The 20484-nt window shown below is 42.1% G+C and overlaps 1 protein-coding gene across 3 annotated transcripts in view; it reads right to left on the bottom strand.

The window, feature by feature from the left end:
• Positions 1-13791, bottom strand: part of IL12RB2 (interleukin 12 receptor subunit beta 2) — an 80278-nt gene extending 66487 nt beyond the window's left edge. The window contains exons 1-2 of one of the 3 annotated variants that reach the window (XM_020993137.2): positions 13307-13791; positions 371-492 (exon numbers count right to left, since the gene is read on the bottom strand). In XM_020993137.2, the coding sequence (XP_020848796.1) occupies positions 371-446 (76 nt within the window). In that variant the 5' untranslated portion in view covers positions 447-492; positions 13307-13791. The remainder of the gene's footprint in view (positions 1-370; positions 493-13306) is intronic. The other 2 variants (XM_020993133.2, XM_020993135.2) reach the window with 2 other exon arrangements.
• Positions 13792-20484: the final 6693 nt, after the last annotated feature.

Here is a 20484-nt window from a genome sequence, read left to right as displayed (position 1 = left end):
CGCTGCCTGGGAAGTGTGGTATAGAAAGGGGCTCTCAGGTGTAGGATGGGCCTTGTGGTTCCTTCCAACAACTCAGATTCTGTGACTTGGTTATTACAAAATGCAGCCCTTAGGAATTCCACATCTCCTGTCCCTCTTGTTGGGCACTTTACCACTTTAAAAGTAAAAGTAAAAGTAGGACTGTGGCACAACAGCATTAATAAGGGACTTGTCATACACAGCCAAGAGATATACAATAAAATGAATCCATTTAGATGACTAGAGATTGAATGCAAAGGAGCAAGAAAAATGAACACTACTAAGAAACCTATTTAGTTGGTAAATCATAACTTAGATCAAGGAGTCTGTTTATTTTACATAATATCCTTACCTATTTCTGCCTTCATTAACAGCCATGTGATGAATAAAATGAGGGTCACAGAGTAAACTCCAGCCGCATATGCCATGAAAGGTACCAGGTTCCTGAAGGTGATCTCGGGTTCTCTTTTCCCCCTTGTAAAAACAAAACAACCCAAAAAAATCAACAAATTACATTTAGGTCTTCAGAAAAGTAAATCTGCATATAATTTAAAAAAGATAAGTAGTTGAATTTTATGCAGATTCCCCAAATTCAGCAATTCAAGATAGTTTCAGAGAGTTAAAAATGCCTTTTTTTTTGTTCACCAAATTTTGGTGGATATTTTTAAAAAACTGAATTGTGCCTTAGAAGCTTTTAAAGAGAGAATCACAAAATCTGAGACAACAGGGACCTCAGTGGCTGTCAAACCCAATCTCAGATTGGTAAAAGAACTCCTTCCATAACATACAAGAGGAAAGCTCAAACAGCCTTTGCTGGAAGACTTCCAATGGCAGGGAACTCATTCCCTCAGAAGATGGCGCTCAGAAAAAGTGGCAAAAGACTTCTGAACCTAGCATATTAGAATACAGAATGTGAGACCTAAAAAAGGACCTAGAACCTTAGAGAGCACATGATGCTCCAACCAGATGGTACCTTAAAATACATATGATCAGAGCAAGAAAATGTCTTAGAACACACTGCTACATGAGGGACTTCATGTTAGAACATAGACTAAAAGACCTAAGAACATAAACTGGGAGAGCTAGCAGGGACTCTAGAACCCTGGAAGTACTTTACGACATAGAATGTTTGCTCCAGAAGATACCTTAGAATGTAGAATGCTACAGTGGGAAGATACCTTAGAACATGGGATGTTAGAACATAATCTAAGCACTAGAGAGGACACTGGAACATGGACCATGAGAGCAGGTAAAGGCCTTTAGAACCCAGAATGAAAAACTGGGAGGGACCTTAGAACATAGAGTATAAGAACAAAAAGGAAGGTGCCTGAGCTCGGATGGTTCCCTCCTTCCTCCCATGTCACCCAACACTTGGCATATCAACACCTATTTAGCCTCCAACTATCCATGTACAAACCTCGTCTCTCCTGCAAAGTGGAAAGGCTCTGCCCTGTTCATTATATTACCACCTCCCATCACCCTCCCTTGACCAAAGGCTGCAAAGCTCGAGTCACCAGCGTGTATCTGTTTTCTTACAACCTCATAGGCAGAAACTGGCCCATTTGTTGGTAAAATTCAGCCCACATGGAAAATTACAACAAGAACAGAACATTATGGACAAGTCAAAACTCACTGAAATGGCAATCCCATTGGAAAAGCCAATGAAGGGATAAACAGAAGAAATAAAACCATGAAAGTTTTTAGGATGTATCTGAGGAGCATCCCATAGATTTAAGGTTGGAAGGGACCTTGGCAATTAAGTCCAACTCCAGAAGATGTTGCAGGTAAGGAAATGGAGGACCAGAGGGGTCAAATGGCATATCATAGATTTGCAGCTGGAAGGGACCTGGCAGGTTCTCTTATCCAATCTCTCACTTTATTGAAAACCAAAGCTCAGAGACAGGAAGTGGAGAATGGTTGTTAAGGCTAGGATTTGAACCCCAGGCCTCTGACTCTAAGTTCAGACCATGTCCTGTTGTACTGTGCCAGCAAAGGCGAGTTGACTTGCTCAAATTCAAACAGACCAAGCGGTAGCAGCAGAGATGGAATTCCAACCTAGTTCTTTTGCCTCCAAATCTAATAGGCAGAAAAAAAAAACAGAATAATTATCCTGTGGACAGCACTCTGAGGTCGGAGCCACCAGCAGAATCCCAGGATCACAGAATTTAGAGTACCTAAGAGATCAGTCCCCTGTTTTATGGATGAAAAAGGAAGTCTCAGAGAAGGAAAGTGCCTTAATCCTCACTGGTTCTGAATGGTCTTCACAGTTTCTCCCAGTATTGGCCTGGAGCACTAGCCCATTAGCAGACAGGTTTACTACCCACAAGGGCCGTCACAAATAGAATCATTTCACTTTAGAAAATTACTTTAAATGCATTTAAAAATTTCAAATTTAAATGCAAAATTTAAATTTTAAATATCTAAAGTTGCCAATTATCTCCAGGGCTCCCCAAATCCTCCTCTCAAAAAAATGTTAAGCAAAGTATATAATTTCTACCTTACCCAGAATTTTTTTAAATGATGGTTTCTAATTTAATTATTTTAGATCAGAAGTAGAAATTTTAAAATCTGATCAGGGCAGGGGAGTTGCGTGGCTGCTTTCACAAATTATCAACTGACATCTTGAAAAAAGAATTCCCAATCATTAATAATCAGAGAAATGCATATCAAAACAAGTCTGAGAGGCGCTTTTGCCTCTTTCAAATCCGCCATGACAGAAAAATGCATGTTCACAAGCAGAAGGGAAAGCAGGTCTGCTGGTCACGCGTGAGGAAGTTACCACTTGGCTCAGCCCCTTTGGAGAGCTGTAGGGAGTGACGGAACCAACGGTATGTGCTGGACAGTACTGATACATTCCGGTTTGGCCAGACCAAGGCATGCCTCAGGGTTGTTTTGATTTTCATTTTGGATTATTCACTATTGAGAAACTTTTTCAGGTTGCTATTAGTAGTTTGTATTTCTCACTTGGAGGAGTTGAGTGACCTGCCCAGGGTCAAACAGCCTGTGTATGTCAGAGGCAAGACTCGAACCCAGGTCTTCCCAACTGTAGGATGAAAACTTGTCAGACCATGGACTCTCTTAATGCATAGAGGTAAGATTGAATGAATGGAAAATGTTTTAAGGCATCAAAGAAATTTCAGTTATGGTTAGGTAACATCTTACTTCTCATCTTTTTGGCTAAGGTCCAGTGAAGCCATGGCCCTGCTGTTGTTACGGCCTATCAAAAGATTTGTGTGTGTATGTGAATATATGTGAATATATATTGTAGATATGTATGTGTATACACATATACATATATGAACAAATATGTTTATGTAATCAAATATTTTAAAGATATTATCAATCTATCACATTTTGTACAAACAGATGCATATATAGATACATATATGGACACATGTACATTATAGAGCTATCTATTTTATATCTTTATCAACATATTTTATATAAATATGATTGGGATTTGGTCTTATTTATATTCCTGACTCGAGATTAAATTTCAAATAATGAAGTTTTAATACCACCTCAAAGGTGGAAAGACTGATACAATTCTGTAATAATAATAGTAACAATAGCAATCACATTTATAGAGAGTTTTAAGGTTTGCAAATTGCTTTACACGTTAGCACATTCGGTCTACAAAAGTGTGCAGTTTAGGTAATAACTCACGTTTTATAGTGCTTCATACTTCAGGGTAATAGGACCATAAATTTAAAGCAGAAGGGACCCTCGGAGACCAGGTAAATCCAGCCACTTCACTTTATGAATGAAAAAACTGGAGTAGGTACTAGGTCTCCCAAGGCTGACTGAGCTCCTACCCCTAGTAAGTTATGAAATAGTTTCCTCCCCAAAGCCCTGTGAGATAGGTAGAGCATGGATCCATAGCCCCATTTTACAGATGTCAAGCCATTTGCCCTGTGAAGTCGCCTGTGCCATTAGTGGTGACTCAAACCTGGTCTACACTCGCAGCCCTGAATTCTGCCATCTACCCTCCTCCTGCTTCCTCCTGGTCTAACTTTAAAATCCAATTCCTGAAGATTCTGGCCTTAGGAGAAAGTGACAGGCTTCACTGCACAGCAGACAGAGCAGAGAAATGAGGTTTCTCTTTACTTGCCTCCGAAACCACCTCAGGCCATTACAGGCTTACAGCTTCCTCCTGAGAAGTTTAGAGCACTGTAGGACTTCAAGTAAATGGGGCATTTTCCAATAAAGTGAAACTTCCTAACAGCTGAAGAGACAACATCAAATTGTATGAGCTGTACAGCCGGGGCCAGACGTGCAAAGGGAGCTTGGCACCGTGACTCATCACTCCAGCCCCACACGTTCCAGGCAGGGGCTTCCTGGCCCTGCTAATAAGACAGTCATCTTCCCCACCTCTGCTGGGCCCGAAGCTTGCTCAGAGGGAAGTTCACCTTCCTGAAAAAGTCATTCTCTTGCGAGACTGGAAGCGTTTCTGTGTTCATCTGGTTCTTAACAGATTAATGAGTTTTCTATTATGATGTGATTTTTGCTGCTTTGAACTTTCTGGGCCTCAGTTTACTCATCTATAAAATAGAGACAATGTCACATGTATCGTGACCTTGAGCCCTTACATGCCTGAGTTGTCTTGAGGAAAGGGTATACGATGCTTGATCAAACATTGATTTTAGTGCTTACTATAAAACGACGATACAAAGACAAAAATAAAACGGCCCCTGCCTTCAAGAAGCTTATATTCTTTCAGGGATGACATGTACATAAATAATTACACAGTCCCTTAATAAATGTTTGTTTGTTGATTGACTATCATTGCAGACTATTCCCCTAAAGCCCATGGTGCCAACTGAAGATTTTTCCAGGAGCTTTCCTCAAAATCACCCCTCAAAAAAAACAGTGCAGGATTATTATCCCATATCACAGACAAGAGAATGATGTTCAAAGAGCTCAGATGACCAACCCAGAGAAGGGTCTGAGGCCAAAATTCTGACCGGTCTTCCTGACTCCAAGTCTCGACGTTAAGCTAGCAGAATGGTGGTGACGTGTTGGACTTGGAGTCAGGAAGACCAGGGTTCAAACCTGGCCTCAGACAGTAGCTATGTGACAATGACAGTGTCTTGGCCTCAGTTTCCTCAGTAGTAAAATGGTGACAATAATAGCACCACCCCCCAGGTTGTTGTGGGACTCACATGATATAAAAGCACATAAGGCAATTTGAAAGCTTTGAAGATGTATGTATATGTATGTCTACATACATGTTGTTATGCCACACGGCTTCTCCACAGTTGTCTACATTTTCCCAGGGCCCAGCTCCCCGCTTTTCTATTTCTGTACCCCAGGACTGCGGGTAGCTGTGTTGCTGAGAAACCTATGCAAATCAAGCCATATTCCCACAAGCTGTGCTCAGACTCTTGCTGGCTCCCTTGCAAACACATGCCCCCAGGCATTGGCATGGATGGAGTCATGTAAATTCATTCCTTCAGCAACCAAACAATCCTCCTGCTGGGTCCAGATCCTGCCCTCTGGGTCCAGAGCTGGAAGAACCCCAGAGGCCACAGAGAGAAGAGGTTGCTGCTCAATTCTCACTTTGCTTTGTTCTCTCTGCCAAGGAGAATAACTCAACAGAGATGATATTCCAGACTAGGACTGTCCTCGCTGCCTTCGATGGGGAAGACCCCCGGTACAGCTGATGCCTGCACTACCGTCGACTGTTGCAAAGCTCATGGAAGGCAGGAGGGGGGACCACAGATTGGAGCAGGGCACGCATCCTCATTTTCCAAAAAAAGAAACGAGCAGGATCCACACGCCGTAGGCCAGGGAGCTTGATTTCAGTTTCTACACGAGATCACAAGCACTAGCATTTATGGCTTACGAAACACCGTGCATCCAGTGCTGTCTTCCACTCTAGGAAGCTGCATCCCATGGCACTCGACCCTCTCTAAGTCCATCACTTATATCGACTGCAGCTGTGGTTTCATGAGCTGAGGTTGCATTAGGAACCACCTGGGGTTACCCCTAGCACCCCAGTGGATTCTCTGTAGGGGTCTATAGGTGACGTCGATAAGAAGCATATGGGGGTTGTGATGTGGACCCTCCCACCCACCCCCTCAACCCAGGATCCCAGAGTTCCCCTCTCTTCCACTGTCTAGGCTCCTTTGCTCCCCATTGCCATCTTCTGCTTCAAACCCCCAACTGAAAGGGCAACGACTGATCTGCCACACCCAATGGTCCTTTCTCAGTCTGTATCCTTCTTGACTTTCTGTGGCACTGGACGCCTTGGACCACCCTCTCCTCCAGTACATTCTCTCCTCCCTGGATTCTGTGACCCTGCTGTCCTCTGGCTCTCTTCCTACCTTCCTGGCTGCTCCTTCTGTTTCATTTGCTGCAGCAGCAGCATCCATGATTGCCTCTTGGTGTGGGAGTACACCAGGGCTCTGCCCCCGGTACTTCTCTCTCCAAACCTCCAGGATCTCATCGGCTCCAAGGGGCTCAATTGTCATTCCTTTTGCCTTTCTTTGCATCCAAAAGAGAAGTCGTTCTCTTCTTTCCAAAACCTACTACTCTTCTTGGCTTTCCTAACCTCAGGAAGGGTGGGGTGGGGGGGTGGTATCAGACAAAATTTTCTAAGTAAAACCCCAGTGAGAGGAGAGCAACTAGAAGCACCTGGTCTTCTCTTCTGATCTCCACTGTTTCCCCCACCCCCCCTTTTTTTCTTTTTTTCCACCGTCCTCTGCTTTAAAGAGGCATTAACTCTCTTCTCTTAAACGTCAAGAGCATCTGACTCCCCACGTCGACTTCTTCATTTTTGCCCTCATGACTCCATAAAGGGGTTTCATTTTTATCATGAACTGTTGCTACCCTATTCCCCTTTTGGCTTTACTGTCCCTCCCTTGCTTCACCTCCCATCCCTTTCCACATTTCCTCCCTCCTTCATTGTCCTTCCTCCTCCTCCTCTTTTCTGGGTCTCTCAAATTTTGCCTTCTCTACCCTCTTTACTGTTCTTTCTTTCCCCCTGCCTTTCTCACCTCCTCTCTCCTCACTGTTTCACCTCGTTCTCCTCCCCTACTCACCATTCCTTCCTCTCTCTACTTCTCAGCTCCTTCCTCTCTTTCTGCTCAGACTTCCTTTTTCTCTCTCACTAATTCTTATATGCAGGGGTGCCAAACTCTCTCTGGCCACCACTTACAACTCCACAGAAGTTGCCTTGGCTCCCTCTCTAATGGATGCCCTGAAACAATTCTACCCACAGGCTGATGGTAATCATCTATCTGAACTCATTTCTCAATGATTAACATATTCCTACCCCTTCGATACCTCTTTAACTCGTCAGTTCTCAGCTCCCGGATGTCTTGATTCAAACCCCATTCTTGGCTCCCCTCCCCGAAGTGACGACCCTTTATTCCCCTCCCCCTCAACTGAACCCTCCCCAACCTTCCCCTCTAACGCTGCCCACCTTTTCCCCTGTGTTCTTTGGATTGCTTGCTCCATAGGTCTTATTTTTACCTCTTTTCCTTTCTCTTCCTGAGCTCACCAAATTTGGTATCGCCACTGATGACTCTGGTTCCTGGTTTGCCAGATATTGCAGCTTGGTCATAACCTCATGACATGTATCTTACCAACCCTACACTTTAATTCTTGGAAGACAGTAATGCTCCATGTCTTACAGTCATGCACCCATGCTGGTAGAACACTGGTATCTTGACCCAACTGCATAAAGTATTCCCATCCTTCAGAGACTGGGAGCTATATGGGATCTTAGAGGTCATGGACTCCAACCCTTCATTTTATAGAAAAGAAAACTGAGGTCTGGAGGGGTCATAGGATCAGAGGGTTAGGGCTGGAAGAGACCTGAGAAAACCCTCATTTAACAACGAGGAAAGTGAAGCTCAGGGAGGTTAGAGAACTTACCCAAAGTTCTACATGCAGTAAGTGGTAGAGGTAGTGCTCGAACCCTGGTCCCTTGATTCTCATTAGTCCAGAGATGCTCCAGCCCAAGTGCTGGAAGCCTTCTTCCAGGTCTTCTAACATGACGATGCTGTTCTGAAGCCAGACATCATGGATAGTTCTGGGAACTGAGACATCATGGCTCTGGTTTTCCTCTTCTTTCTCTGGCTTTCTTGGAAGGGCTCTTTTTTTTTTTTGAGTCAATAAACCATTTAAAGCCTTTCACAATCTGGCTCCAACGGCTTTATTGCACATTACTGCCCTTTATGACGCTCTAGTCCAGCCAAACTGGTTTTATAATTCCTTACACAGATCACTATCTTCGCACCTCCATGTCTTCACACAGACTGTCCCCCTGGCCAGGAGTGCATTCCAGTCAGCTCCTGTCATGACGGACTGATGGGAGCACTTTATACCAATGGGGCCCACCTTAAAGCAGCTACAACATCAGCTTCCCCGCCCCCAGCACAGCAAAGCATCCCCCAGGGGGCGGGGGAGGGAATCTTAAAGCCAAGGCAGGAGAGCTGTCGGATTCTAATGGCATTCCTTTTTGGTAGTACTTGAACTAGATTAACCAACCAACAAGTAGTTACTAAGTGCCTACTATGCGCCTGGCATACAGATACAATGAAATAATCCCTACCTGCAAGAAACTTACATTCTTTTTTTTTTTTTGGCTTGGCAATGGGGTTAAGTGACTTGCCCAAGGTCACACAGCTAGTAAGTGTTATGTGTCTGAGGTCACATTTGAACTCAGGTCCTCCTGAATCCAGGGCCGGTGCTCTATCCACTACGCTAACTAGCTGCCCTAAGAGGCTTACATTCTAATGGGGAAGACATCAAGTGTTATATTTGTGCTTGGATAGCATAAATACCAAGTGTAGGTATGTATAAATACATGTGTACACACACACACACACACACACACACAAAGTGAATACATGTAAAGTAGCTTCAGAGTTGGGGGAGGGGATGAGGAAAAGCTTCCTGTACAAGATGGTGGCCAAGCTTCATCTTCAAAGAAGAGAAGTACTCTGAGGCAGAGGTAAGGAGAGGGTGGATGGATGGCTAGTGCTATGGAGTCCTTCCAGCTCGAAAATTCTGTGATTCAGTGATTTTGAATTCAATTTCCCCCATCACATGTGTCACTGTATGTACTATTTTGATTTAACTGTTTTCCTTTGTTAAAAGAGGGCTCAATGCAGACAGGTAGGGGTAAGGAGGGGCCGGGAAGGGAGGCACTTTCAGAAATGACTTATTTCCCAAGAAAAGGCATGACTAAACCTTATTTTTAAAAATGAAATCCTTCGATCACATCACTCTCCTGGAGTTCTCAACCTCATCTCATCTGACTCTTTGCTGGGTATCATTAGCACCAGTCAGACAAACAACAGTTCTTTCCACACAGTAGGTGTGCTGGCAAACATCTATGACTTCAAATGAATTTTGTGCACAAGATGGTGCACCTGGTACAACCTCTGGCAGGGGAAAGTAAGAAGGTACCCAGGATACCTTTAAGTTTAATGCACATAATTCACATTTTCCCCATTATTTTCTTCAGCCCAGACAATCAATAGAATAATTGACCAAGCCAGATATGTAGGGTTTGCTGCTTCCTGAGGTATAAATGTTCATACTGAAAACTGAATGATGGGTTCCTGAGCTGGCCAGCACACACGACTCTCCCCACAAACCTCCTTCCCCCATTCACCTCCTACCACGTGGAACTAATAACCCTCTGCCCACTCAGAGTGCCTTCGCCCTTCTCTGCCCAATCAGAATCCTACCCATCTCTCCAGGCCCAATTCACGCTCCCTAACCATTCCAGGAGACAGCTATTTCTTTTACTACTGACCTCCTACAACCCTCCTGTGGTTAATAATAGCACATGTGCACGTGTGTGCATGTGTAAGTTTAAGGTTTCCAAAGCACTTTACATATCATCTCTTTTGATCCTGACAATAACTCTGTGAAGTGGGAAATAATAGATGGGGAGAGGGGGAAACTGAGGCTGAGTTTAAGGGACTTGACCAAGGTCACACAACTAGCCAGCGGCTGATGTAGGATTTGAATTTGGGTCTTCTCGATTCCAAGTTTAGCACACTATGCATCATGCCACCTAGCTGCCCATTTCCTGAATCACAGCTGGACAGAAAACCAGAAATCTTCTAATGAAATCCCTTCCTTCCACCTGTGAGAAAGCTGTGCTCCAGAGGAGTGGAGGCTCTTGCTCAAGTCTCACCAGGGTCAGGTGGAGGCCCAGCTCCAGACTTCCCAGACCTGTCTTTTGTCTATTGCATCCACTGCTGCTCATTTGTATAGACTTAGCTCTGCAGGTGTTTGTCTCCCCTCTCACTCCACCCCCAAGTAGTCTGTAAACTCCCTGAGGGCAGGAACCCCATCTTAAACTGAACCCCACATCCTGCTCCTTGTGGGTGTTTAGTCAATCTACTTGAAATTGAGTCAAAGTTATTCTTGTACCAAGGGTAAGCTTTCAAAACTGGCCACCACAGGTCACTGCCCACAGGATGTCACTTACAAAATAAACACTGATGACGTATGAAGCAGGACATTTCCTGATGTTAGAAATATATACATATAAAACTCACATGAAGATTCATCCTTTGTTGTACCCTAATGTGTGGGGTGCCCTGAGCAGCTGCCTCCCCTGGGTCCAGAATCTGTCAGGTAGATAATGGAGAGGTCAGACGTTTACCTGATTGTACTCCCAAGCCCCCCAAAGGGGAAGGGAAGGGAACTGGCTGGAATGAGTCCCTGCCATATGATGTAGTTGAAGAAACTGGAGAGGTTCCCCTGGAGGACGGAAGATTTAGGCAGGGCATGTCCTCGAGTATTTAAAGAGCTGTCACATGGAACTTTGCCCCTATTGGAAGAGCCAAGAACAAGGGTTGGAGGCTGAAAAGAGGCAAATTGAAGCCTGGGGTCAGGGAAAATCTTCCTTACACTTGGGAAGGGAATGGGCTGGGAGGAGTGATGGGGGGGGGGTCCTTATTGGAGGTTAGGTAACTAGCCTCAGGTTCGTTGGGGGTATGTGCTGACGAGATGGACACCCAGATCCCACCTACCTAAGAAATCCTGGTTTTGTGAAGACTTCACTACATCTTCTTTGGCTCTAAGCACTGTCTTCTGGTAGCTAGTGGGATGTATATGGAGGATTTGCAAGCAGTCTTAAGAACTGTTGATAAGTATCGTGAAGAGTAAAACGCTTATCAAAATATAGTAGAAGCAGTACTGGACAGGAGTCCCAGGACCTGGGTCCAAATCCCATTCCTGCTCCTTAATATTTGTGCAAAGGCAGCCAGATAGCACTGTGGACAGAATGTTGAATGTCAGGAAGACCCAAATTCAAATGTGGTCTTAGACATTAGCTGTGTGACCCTGGGAAAGTCACTTAGCCTGTTGCAGTTTCTTTATCTGTAAAATGGGGATAATAATAGCACTTACCTCCCAGCGTTGTTGTGAGGATCTAATGAGAATATTGGCAAAGCATTTTGCAAACCTTAATGCTTTAGACAAAGGCAAACTAGTATTGTTGATGCTACTTTGAGCAAATCATTTTCATTTTTCTGGGTTTGATTTAACATCTGCAAAATGAAGAGGCTGGACGGGCTAACCTTCAAGAGCCCTCCAATTCTAGACAGTTAATTTTCTGATCTTGAGAAGTAAATAATTTGTCAGAGACCAAAGCTATTACCGCATGGGAGCCTTTGAAATCCCCTCAAAATACCCTATAAGAGTAACATGACTGCACAGAAGTATAAACACCCCCATTCAGTCTTTTAAAAGAAAGTCTTACAAATGATATCTCTTTCTTTTGTCTGCATGGTAATCATATGATAATTTTCCATGAGTGTAAAGGAAGTTGGGGATGAAGGGGGAGAGATCCTTAAAGACCTCAGATTTTATTGACTTTTTAGGTGCATCTGACAAAGACAGCCAGCGAAAAGCATTGTTTCTCTATACTGGGGAAATAAGAATCAGATATTTGCTTCTTATAGGCAAGACCAGAGATTACCAGTGGTAAGGGCCTTAGAGGCCATGTAGACTACACCACTTAATTTACAGATGAGGAAAGGAGACTGAGGTAGGTCAAACTACTTGCCCAAGGTCACAGAATTAGTAAGTGGCAAAGTTGGGGTTGGGTGCAGAGTCTCTAACTGCAAATCCATTGTACTTTCCTCTGTAAAACACTCTTTTGTGGCCAAAGCTCCAGTGTTAGATATCTAACTCTGTGCACAAGAAACACTAAGGCTGGATTCCACAAATCCATTCCTGTAGCTAAGTGAAGGACTTGTGGAGACAGTCTAAAGTGAAATAAGCATTTAGTTTACTTCAATTATCTAGTCATATTAGAGGATGCTCTAATCAGGGGCTCCTTAACCTGGGGTTAACCAGCGCTTAGCACAATGCCTGGCTTTTAATAAATGCTGGCTGTGGTCTCTAGATTTTAACTGTTTTTTTTTATAACTATTCCAAAACAGTTGGCTTCCTTTTGTAATCCTTCATACTTTATAATTTAAAAGCCTTCTGAGAAAGAGCTGCAACGTAGGTTGCATCAGATTGCCAAAGGGTTCTAAGAGTACAAAAAAAAAAAAATTAAGACTTCCTGCTTTAAAAGACAAGGAATTGTCTCAACTTTCCACTTCCGCAGATTCCATTCCCTGTTGTCAAAAAACATTTTGAAAGTTCCAAAAGCAAGCTCAAGCTTGTGGGAAACAGGTCCGTAGTGGGGTGAGCACCTCCTGGCCACTCTTCACACCTCACTCCCCTCTCTACAACACATTCCTCCTCCTCCCTCCTTCCTTCCTTCCTCTCTTGCCGCCGTCATCCCTGGCTTCTTAGTCCAGTGATGGGGGCGATCCCAGCTTGTACCAAGCCCCACTCTAGTCTTCTGGCCAAACTCATCCCCCACCCCCAGAGGAATCCTAGCACCACCTGGGGCAGAGGATGGAAACCTAGTAGAAAAAATCAAAACCCATTTTCCCCACTTAGCAGCCAAACCTCCCCCTCTCCCACCCCCACAATAGGGGAAAGGGTATCTATTAGGGGAAAAAAAAAAGTTGACACTCCGAATTCCCCTCAACTCTCTTTCTTTTCCTCCAACTCCTAATAGTTACTATTAAAAAAAAAAAAGGCAACCTCCCTCTTTCCCTTCTTTCCACCATGACAAACTCCCCCAGATCATCGACTCGTGGCAGAGAGAACGCCTGTTTCGAAAGAGCAGAGAAGCGCCGGGGTTGACCAGTGAGCCTGAGCCGCGACCCTCCAGGGCTTGGCCGCTCTCCCAGCCCCGCAGGAGTCGGGGTCCCTCCCGTCCCCCTTTCTCGGCGGCCTGATGGCAGGCACTTACCCAGGAGGTCCGCGCGCCAAAGTCACGGCTCCTCTATCTTCTCCGGGGCTCCCTAGCTCCCCTCCGACCCGGCCTCCGCTGCATCAGCCTAGGGTGGAGGACGCGAACGTTTGAGGGGAGGAAGCCCTGGGGGGCCGCTAGTGCTGGGGCAGCCCCGAACCCCAGACTCTGGCCGTCCCCGCTCCGCGTCCCGCTCAGCCGGAGTTCCCCTGAAGCCGGGCTGGGGTACGCTCTGGGCGGCTGCCGGCGGCTGCGGATGACTAACCAGGACCAGGTGAGTGGGGGTGTGAATGTGACAGCGCTTAAGAACGAGTAACGAGAGAGCGGATGGGGCCGACAGCTTGGCCTCTTCCGAGGGGCTTCCCTCCCGGCTCAGAGGCTCTATCTACGACTCTCAGACCCGTTACCAAGAACCCCGAGTACCTGTTGGGGGCACTAGCCTAGGCGTCCTGGGACCACAGCAGAGCTGCAGCATTTAGGCCCTGCCCTCAAGAAGCTTACGGTCTAGGGAGCTCTCAGGAAAAAGCTGGCTCTGGGTAGCAGAGGACACGCCGAGCAGCCTGGAATGCTCTCCCTGTTTACCGCCGCCTCCCTGGCAGAACCCCTGCTTCCTTCGAGGCTCAGCTCAAGGTCACCTTTCCAGGTCCCGAGCTCTTCGTGCCCTCTCCTTCATCAGAAGTCCAAGTGTCTTCTAGTCGGTCTCCTCTCTGGTTAAATAAAATCTGCACTCACGTGCACATTATCTCATTTGAACCTCACACGCTCTTAAGTACAGCCTGCCTTTCAGGTTCTGGGGATTCCACTCAGTAAGGTGAGAACGTGTTCAGGTTGCCCACATATTACGGAATAAATAAACCCTAACCCTAAGATTGGGATATTTTTAAATTTTGAAACGAAAATGTGTTCAAATCCCACCGTGTGGCCTTGGGCAAGTCCCTGGGCCTCAGTTTCTCCATCTGTAAAGTGGGGGTTGGGCCAGATGGCCTCTTAGGTCCCTACCAGCCCTAGTTTTGATCTTAGACAGAGGCTATACTATTATCCAGGTTTGAGCCAGAAGGTGGAATCCAACCTCAAACACTGGAGTGACCCTGGCCAAGTCCCTTACCCCCACTCAGCTTCAGTTTTCTCATCTGTTAAATACAATAGATAAAATAATTGGTACCTGTCTCAGCCTTATTATGAGCTCAAGGGAAACACGTGAAGCATTTTGCAAATTTTTAGTGCTATTTAAATACCATCTCTTATTGTTATGATTATTATAATCAGAGAGGAAGAAACTGAGAGTCAGAGGTTATGTGCCTTTTCCATCCACTTCTGTTAATTATTTCCAATTTATCCTGGCTTGGACACAGTTGTCTGTATGTTGACTCCCCCATTAGAATGAGTTCCTTGGGAGCAAGGCTGGGTTTGCTTTTCTGTGTATGTTCATCTCTTAGTGCCTGGCACATAGTACATGTTTATTGACTGACTTACTAGCTACCACCCGGAGTTATGATGATCAAATAAGATAATATATCCTTTTGGGAATCTTAAAGCCCTTTGCAAGGGCTTCCAGCTAGCAAATATTCAAGCAATGATTACAAACTCAGGTCTTGCCTGACTCCAAGTCCCTGCTGTGTAGAACACTGGACTTGAAGACACAGCATTTAAGAACTGTGTGACCTTGTCTAATTCTCTTAACCTCAGTTTCCCCCTCTGTAGAATGGGAACAAAAATAGCATCTTCTGCCCAGGGCTGATGTGAGGAGCCAATGAGATCATGTATATAGAGCCCTTAGTGAACCTTGAAGCTCTTTGTAAATGCGGGCTCTAATTAGTGCTGTCTCACTGGCACCCAGTTGGCTTTCCTTTCCCTCTCATACTTCAGAATGCCCTTAAGTTAAAATGTTAGATGTGGGTTATCAGGGGAGACAAGGTAATTCTATTACCCAAAGGCAAAAGCCTCGTTAATCTAGTCTTCACTAATTCAGAAATTGAGAACATTCAGAAGGGAAGCTGGGTTGGTTTACTTTTGTTCTTGGCAAAAAAAAAAAGTTTGTTAAGCAAATTGAAAGTGTGAGATTGTGAGCATGATAACAATAGCTTGAAGTCCTATAGAACCGAGCTGCTTCAAGTCCTTCCCTCGCCACAACCTGTGAGGTAGGTTGGCAGTAGAAGTGGCAATGCCCCCATGTTCCACGTGAGGCTTCCACATCTCAGAGGCTCTGAGGGCTTCGGATTTAGCCAAGGGACACAGACTCAGGTGTCTTGGCTCCACAGCTAACTCACTTACTTCTGTTACACCCGGGGTGTGCAGGAGCCAGCTGGAACCTGCGTATGAGACCCAAATGTTAAGTTTTCAGCATAAGTATACCTCAGAAATCAACAGAGGCTACAAGATAGGGCTTGATTCATTGTCTGACTGTCTGAATTTAAGAACGTGATGAAGAAAGTTACAATAAAGTATTGAACTTACAGGAATGTTGTTGTATGTACGTATCTCCCTTGCCCCCAGCAAACCGATTGTTAAACATTTACCAGAACACTCCTGGTTCTGTCACTGAATTAATAAAAATAATTTGGGAGGCATTGTCATTTTTATTATATTGCCATGAACAACAATATCTTCTCTTCCTTAGGTCTATCTATCTTCATTTCTCCGATCTTTTATAGACGTGTTCAAATAGTTTCACTATTCATCTTGGTAGTTGGGCTGCTAAATGTTTTATACATTCTCTAGTTAGCTTAAATGAAATTTATATTTCTATCTCTTCCTGCTGGGTTTTGTTGGCAATATATAGATGCTGATGAGTTGTGTGTCTTTTAAATCCCATTACTTTGCTGAAGTTACTAACTAGGCTTCTCTTGTGGCCTATGATATCATCTGCAAAAGAGATACTTTTGTTTCCTCTTTACCTTTATATCCATTTACTTAATTTCTTTTTTGTTCTTATCGCTATAGCTAGCATTTCTAGCACTATGTCAAATACTAGTGGTGATAATGGACATAATTTTAACCTCTGATCTTATTAGAAAGGCATCTAGTTTACCTGCATTATACATACTGCAGGCTCTTGGTTTTAGATGGATACCATTTACTGCATTATGAGGAAAGACCCATTTATTACTATAATTTTCTTCTTTTTTAAAAAAATAGAAAGGAGTGCTGCATTCAGCAAAAAAAAATTCATTCCTATGATCATCTGGTTTTTACTGTTTACAGATTATTATGTTTATAGTTTTCCTAATATTGGACCAACCTTGTATTCCTAGAACAAATTTTAGTGTACAGTCTTTTAAGTATGTTGGCTTAAACTCTATGCTATTTTATTTAAAATTATTTAAAATTGATATTCCATCAAGACTGCTCTCTCCAAAGTTACTAATGACCTTAGTTGCCAGAGCCAGTGGCCTTTTCTCATCTTCACTCTCATATTAATTTGGATTATTGGTCTATAGTTTTCTTTCTCTTTGATTTAAGTATCAAAGTCATATTTATGTCATAGAAAGAATTTGGATCCCTTCTTCTCCCATTTTTTCCAAAACAATGCATTCTTTGAATGTTTGATATAATTCATTCGTAAATCCATGTGGTCCTGAGTTTTCGGTGGGTAGAGTTATTTACGGCTTGCTCAATTTCTTTTTGTGAAATTACATTCTCCATTTCTTCTTTTGTTCACCTGGGCATTTATATTGTAAATATTCACCCATTTAATTTAAATTGTCAGTTTTTTTGACATACAATTGGGGAAATATTCTAAAATAATTCCCTCTATTTTTTCTTCATTTGTTTTGAACTCTCTTTATAAAATTTTTGGTCCTGGCAATTGGATTTTCCTCTTTCTCTTTTTTAATAAAATTAACTAATTGTTTATCAATTTGTAAAAATTTATTTTTATTCTGAACTTAAGAAATAACACAAGCATTTCCATAACAAAGTAGCCTAGAAAAAAAGAGGATCGCACATGAAACTGCAAATCTATTATGTACAATTTGCTTTTCCTTTTAAATATATAATAAAGTTATCATGTAACTTTCTTTTTTTCATCCCTCCCCCCCTTGCTCTAGAGATGGCTAGCATTAGACACACACACACACACACACACACACACATACACACACACACACACACACACATATATATATATATCAGTACTTTCTCTTCATGCAGATAGCATCTTCTTCCCTAGGTTCTTTGTAGTTAATTTGGGTATTTATAATAGTCAAAATAACTTGGTCACTCAAAATTGTTCTTAAAACAACATTGCTAGGGACAGCTAGGTGGCGCAGTGGATAGATCACTGGCCCTGGAGTCGGGAGATTCTGAGTTCAAATTCGGCAGACACATGATACTCGCTAGCAGTGTGGCCCTGGACAAGTCGCTTCAACCTGACTGCCTTGCAAAGAATAAAAACAAACAAACAATACTGCTGTTACTGTATACAACATTTTCTGGGTTCTGCTTGTTTCATTCTTTATTGTTTCATGCAAGTCTTTCCATGTTTTTCTAAGATCATTGAGCTCATCGTTTCTTATAGTACAGTAACATTCCAACACAACCATATACCACAACTTGTTTAGCCGCTCCTCAATTAATGAGCATCCCTGAAATTTCCAGTTCTTTGCCACCACAAAGAGAGCTGCTACAAACATTTTAGAACATATAAATTCCTTTCCTTTTCCCCTAATCATCTTTGGAAATAGACCTAGTGGTAGTATAGCTGGGTCAAAGGGTATAGGCAGTTTTACAACTTGTTGAGCATAATTCCAAACTGCTCTCCAAAATGGTTGGACTAGCTTGCAGTTCTACCAACAGGGAATTAATGCTCCAGGTTTGTCAATTTAAAAAAATAAACTACCTTCCTCTCATATTTATCCATTGAATCCACTAAATTTTTTTGTTTTCAATTTTATTAGTCTCTTTCTTGATTTCCAGAATTTCTGTCCTGGTTTTAGTTATATATATTTTTAATTGTTGATTTTAGCTGCTTCCTCTTTTTCATTGATGAAAATGTTTAGAGATATAAATGTTCACCCTTCAGATTGCTTTGGCTGTATCCCCAAAGTTTCATATGTTGTCTCATAATTTTCTTTGATGAAATTCTCCATTATTTCTATGATTTGTTCTTTAAATCACAAATTATTTGGTATTAAGTTGTTTAATCTCCATTAATTTTAATACTTTCTTCAAAGGCTCTTTAATTGAATGTAATTTTTATTGTGTCGTGGCAAAATAGGGGTTGTGTTTAATATTTCTGCTTTTCTGTATTTCTTTGCAAAGTTTTAATACCCAACTATAAGATCAGTCTTTGTGTACCATTCATAGCTGAGAAATAAGTATATTCCTTTCTCTTTTCATGCAGTAATCATCAGAGATTTATCATATCTAACCTATCTAAGATTTATATTCAGGTTCTTAATTTCTTTCTTGCTTATGTTTTAGTTAAATTTATCAAAATCTGAGAAGAGTACACTGAGATTTCAAAATATTATAATAATATATCTATTTTTTCTTGTAAATCAAATTTTCCTTGAAGTATTTATATTCTATGCTATTCAGTATATATGTGTTAAATGTTTATATTGATGAATTGTCTATCATGCCTTTAAAAATAGTGTGGTTTCTTCTAAAATTTTTAATAGTTTGTTATTTTTCAAATAATAATCATTAAAAATTAATCTATCCCTCTCACCACCCTACAGAACAATTTTCAAAACACCAAAAACTAATATATATACTACATATACATATACATATAATATATAACCTCATAGTCCAACAAGATAAATTCCTACATTAGACATGCCAAAAGAAGTATGTCTTTTTCTGAATTTTTAAGTTTATTACCTCTCTATCAGGAGGTGAATCATATATATCTTTTTTCATTCTTTTGCATTCAATACTAGCTAATAATATTAGTGTTTACCATTACATTGATAAGAGTTCTAAAGTCTTTTATAGTTGTTTTTCTCTATAATGTTATCACTGTAAAATTTGTCCTCCGAAAGGTCTTTCTCGTTTACTATGCAATTGTCCATGTCATTTCTTTACACTCCAATGCTGAAACTGGTCTTACCCACTATGCAATAGGAGGGCATGAAAAATATAATTTCCCTGGTTATCGCTTTTAATCAAGTTTATTGTTGCCTTATCAGAGATAAGGCTAATACACTAGGTTTTTAAGTTCACCTGAAACATAACATTTCTTCCAGCCCCTTGTTTTTAACTGTATATGACTCTGTTTAAAATGTCTTCCTTGTAAACAGCATATCGTTGGATTCTGCTTTCTAATCTATCCTATTCTTTTCCATTTTGTGGGTGAGTTCATCTCATTCACTTTCCGTTATGATTGTTAATTTTGTGTTTCCTTCCATTCTATCTTTTAATGCTTTCATCTTTTGCAACCAAGGATTACTGATGGAATAGACGGGCATTTTTAAATGACCTCTATTATCAGATAACTACACAGCTTGGATTGTAAAGGGGGAAAAGGCATCATAGAGCCTAAGGGTGCTTGAGGTTAGGTAGTAAAATTTCTATTTCATAGATGTAACAACTGACACTCAGTAAAGTGCATTGTTTGAGTGAAGACTGGAACCCAAATCTGCTGCCTGCTGCTATAGAACTCTTTTCAATCCCCTAGTGTCCTCACTTTTTGCCATAATACATTCCTAGAAACCATATGATAGAGAAAACAGCTGTAGAGTGGCTTTTGTTGATCCATGAGAATAATGTTGCAATTGAGGTTTGCATTCTGACTAAGGTATTAACATCAAATAAATTATGGAGAGAGCTTACAGCATATCATAAACATAAAGATACTACAAGTACAAATTACTACACATTGCCAAAAATAGTAAAAATATACTTAGAGTCTCGCAAAATAGATGTTTGTTGAAGGAAGGAACAATGAATGAATGATTTCACCATAATTATATAAGGGCCTCCAATGTACCATCAACTGGATATGATGCATAAAAAACAACTCTGTTGTGTCATAGATTTGCTCTAATGGCAGTAGATTAGCAAGAACAAACATTAGTTAACCATAATTATTCTCTCTTTAGTAGAACGCTGTCAAGAGCAGGGATGGGGGAGGGGATGATTTGGAAGGTTCAGATCTTTTTTTCCCCCTTTTAATAATGGTGGTATTAATGATGATGATGATGACGATGATGATGATGAGAAGCTGAAATGAT

Source organism: Phascolarctos cinereus, unplaced genomic scaffold, assembly GCF_003287225.1.
Source record: "Phascolarctos cinereus isolate Bilbo 61053 unplaced genomic scaffold, phaCin_HiC Scaffold_5;HRSCAF=322, whole genome shotgun sequence".
In the NCBI taxonomy this organism is placed as follows: Eukaryota; Metazoa; Chordata; class Mammalia; order Diprotodontia; family Phascolarctidae; genus Phascolarctos; species Phascolarctos cinereus.
This window is presented reverse-complemented; position numbering and strand designations above follow the sequence as displayed.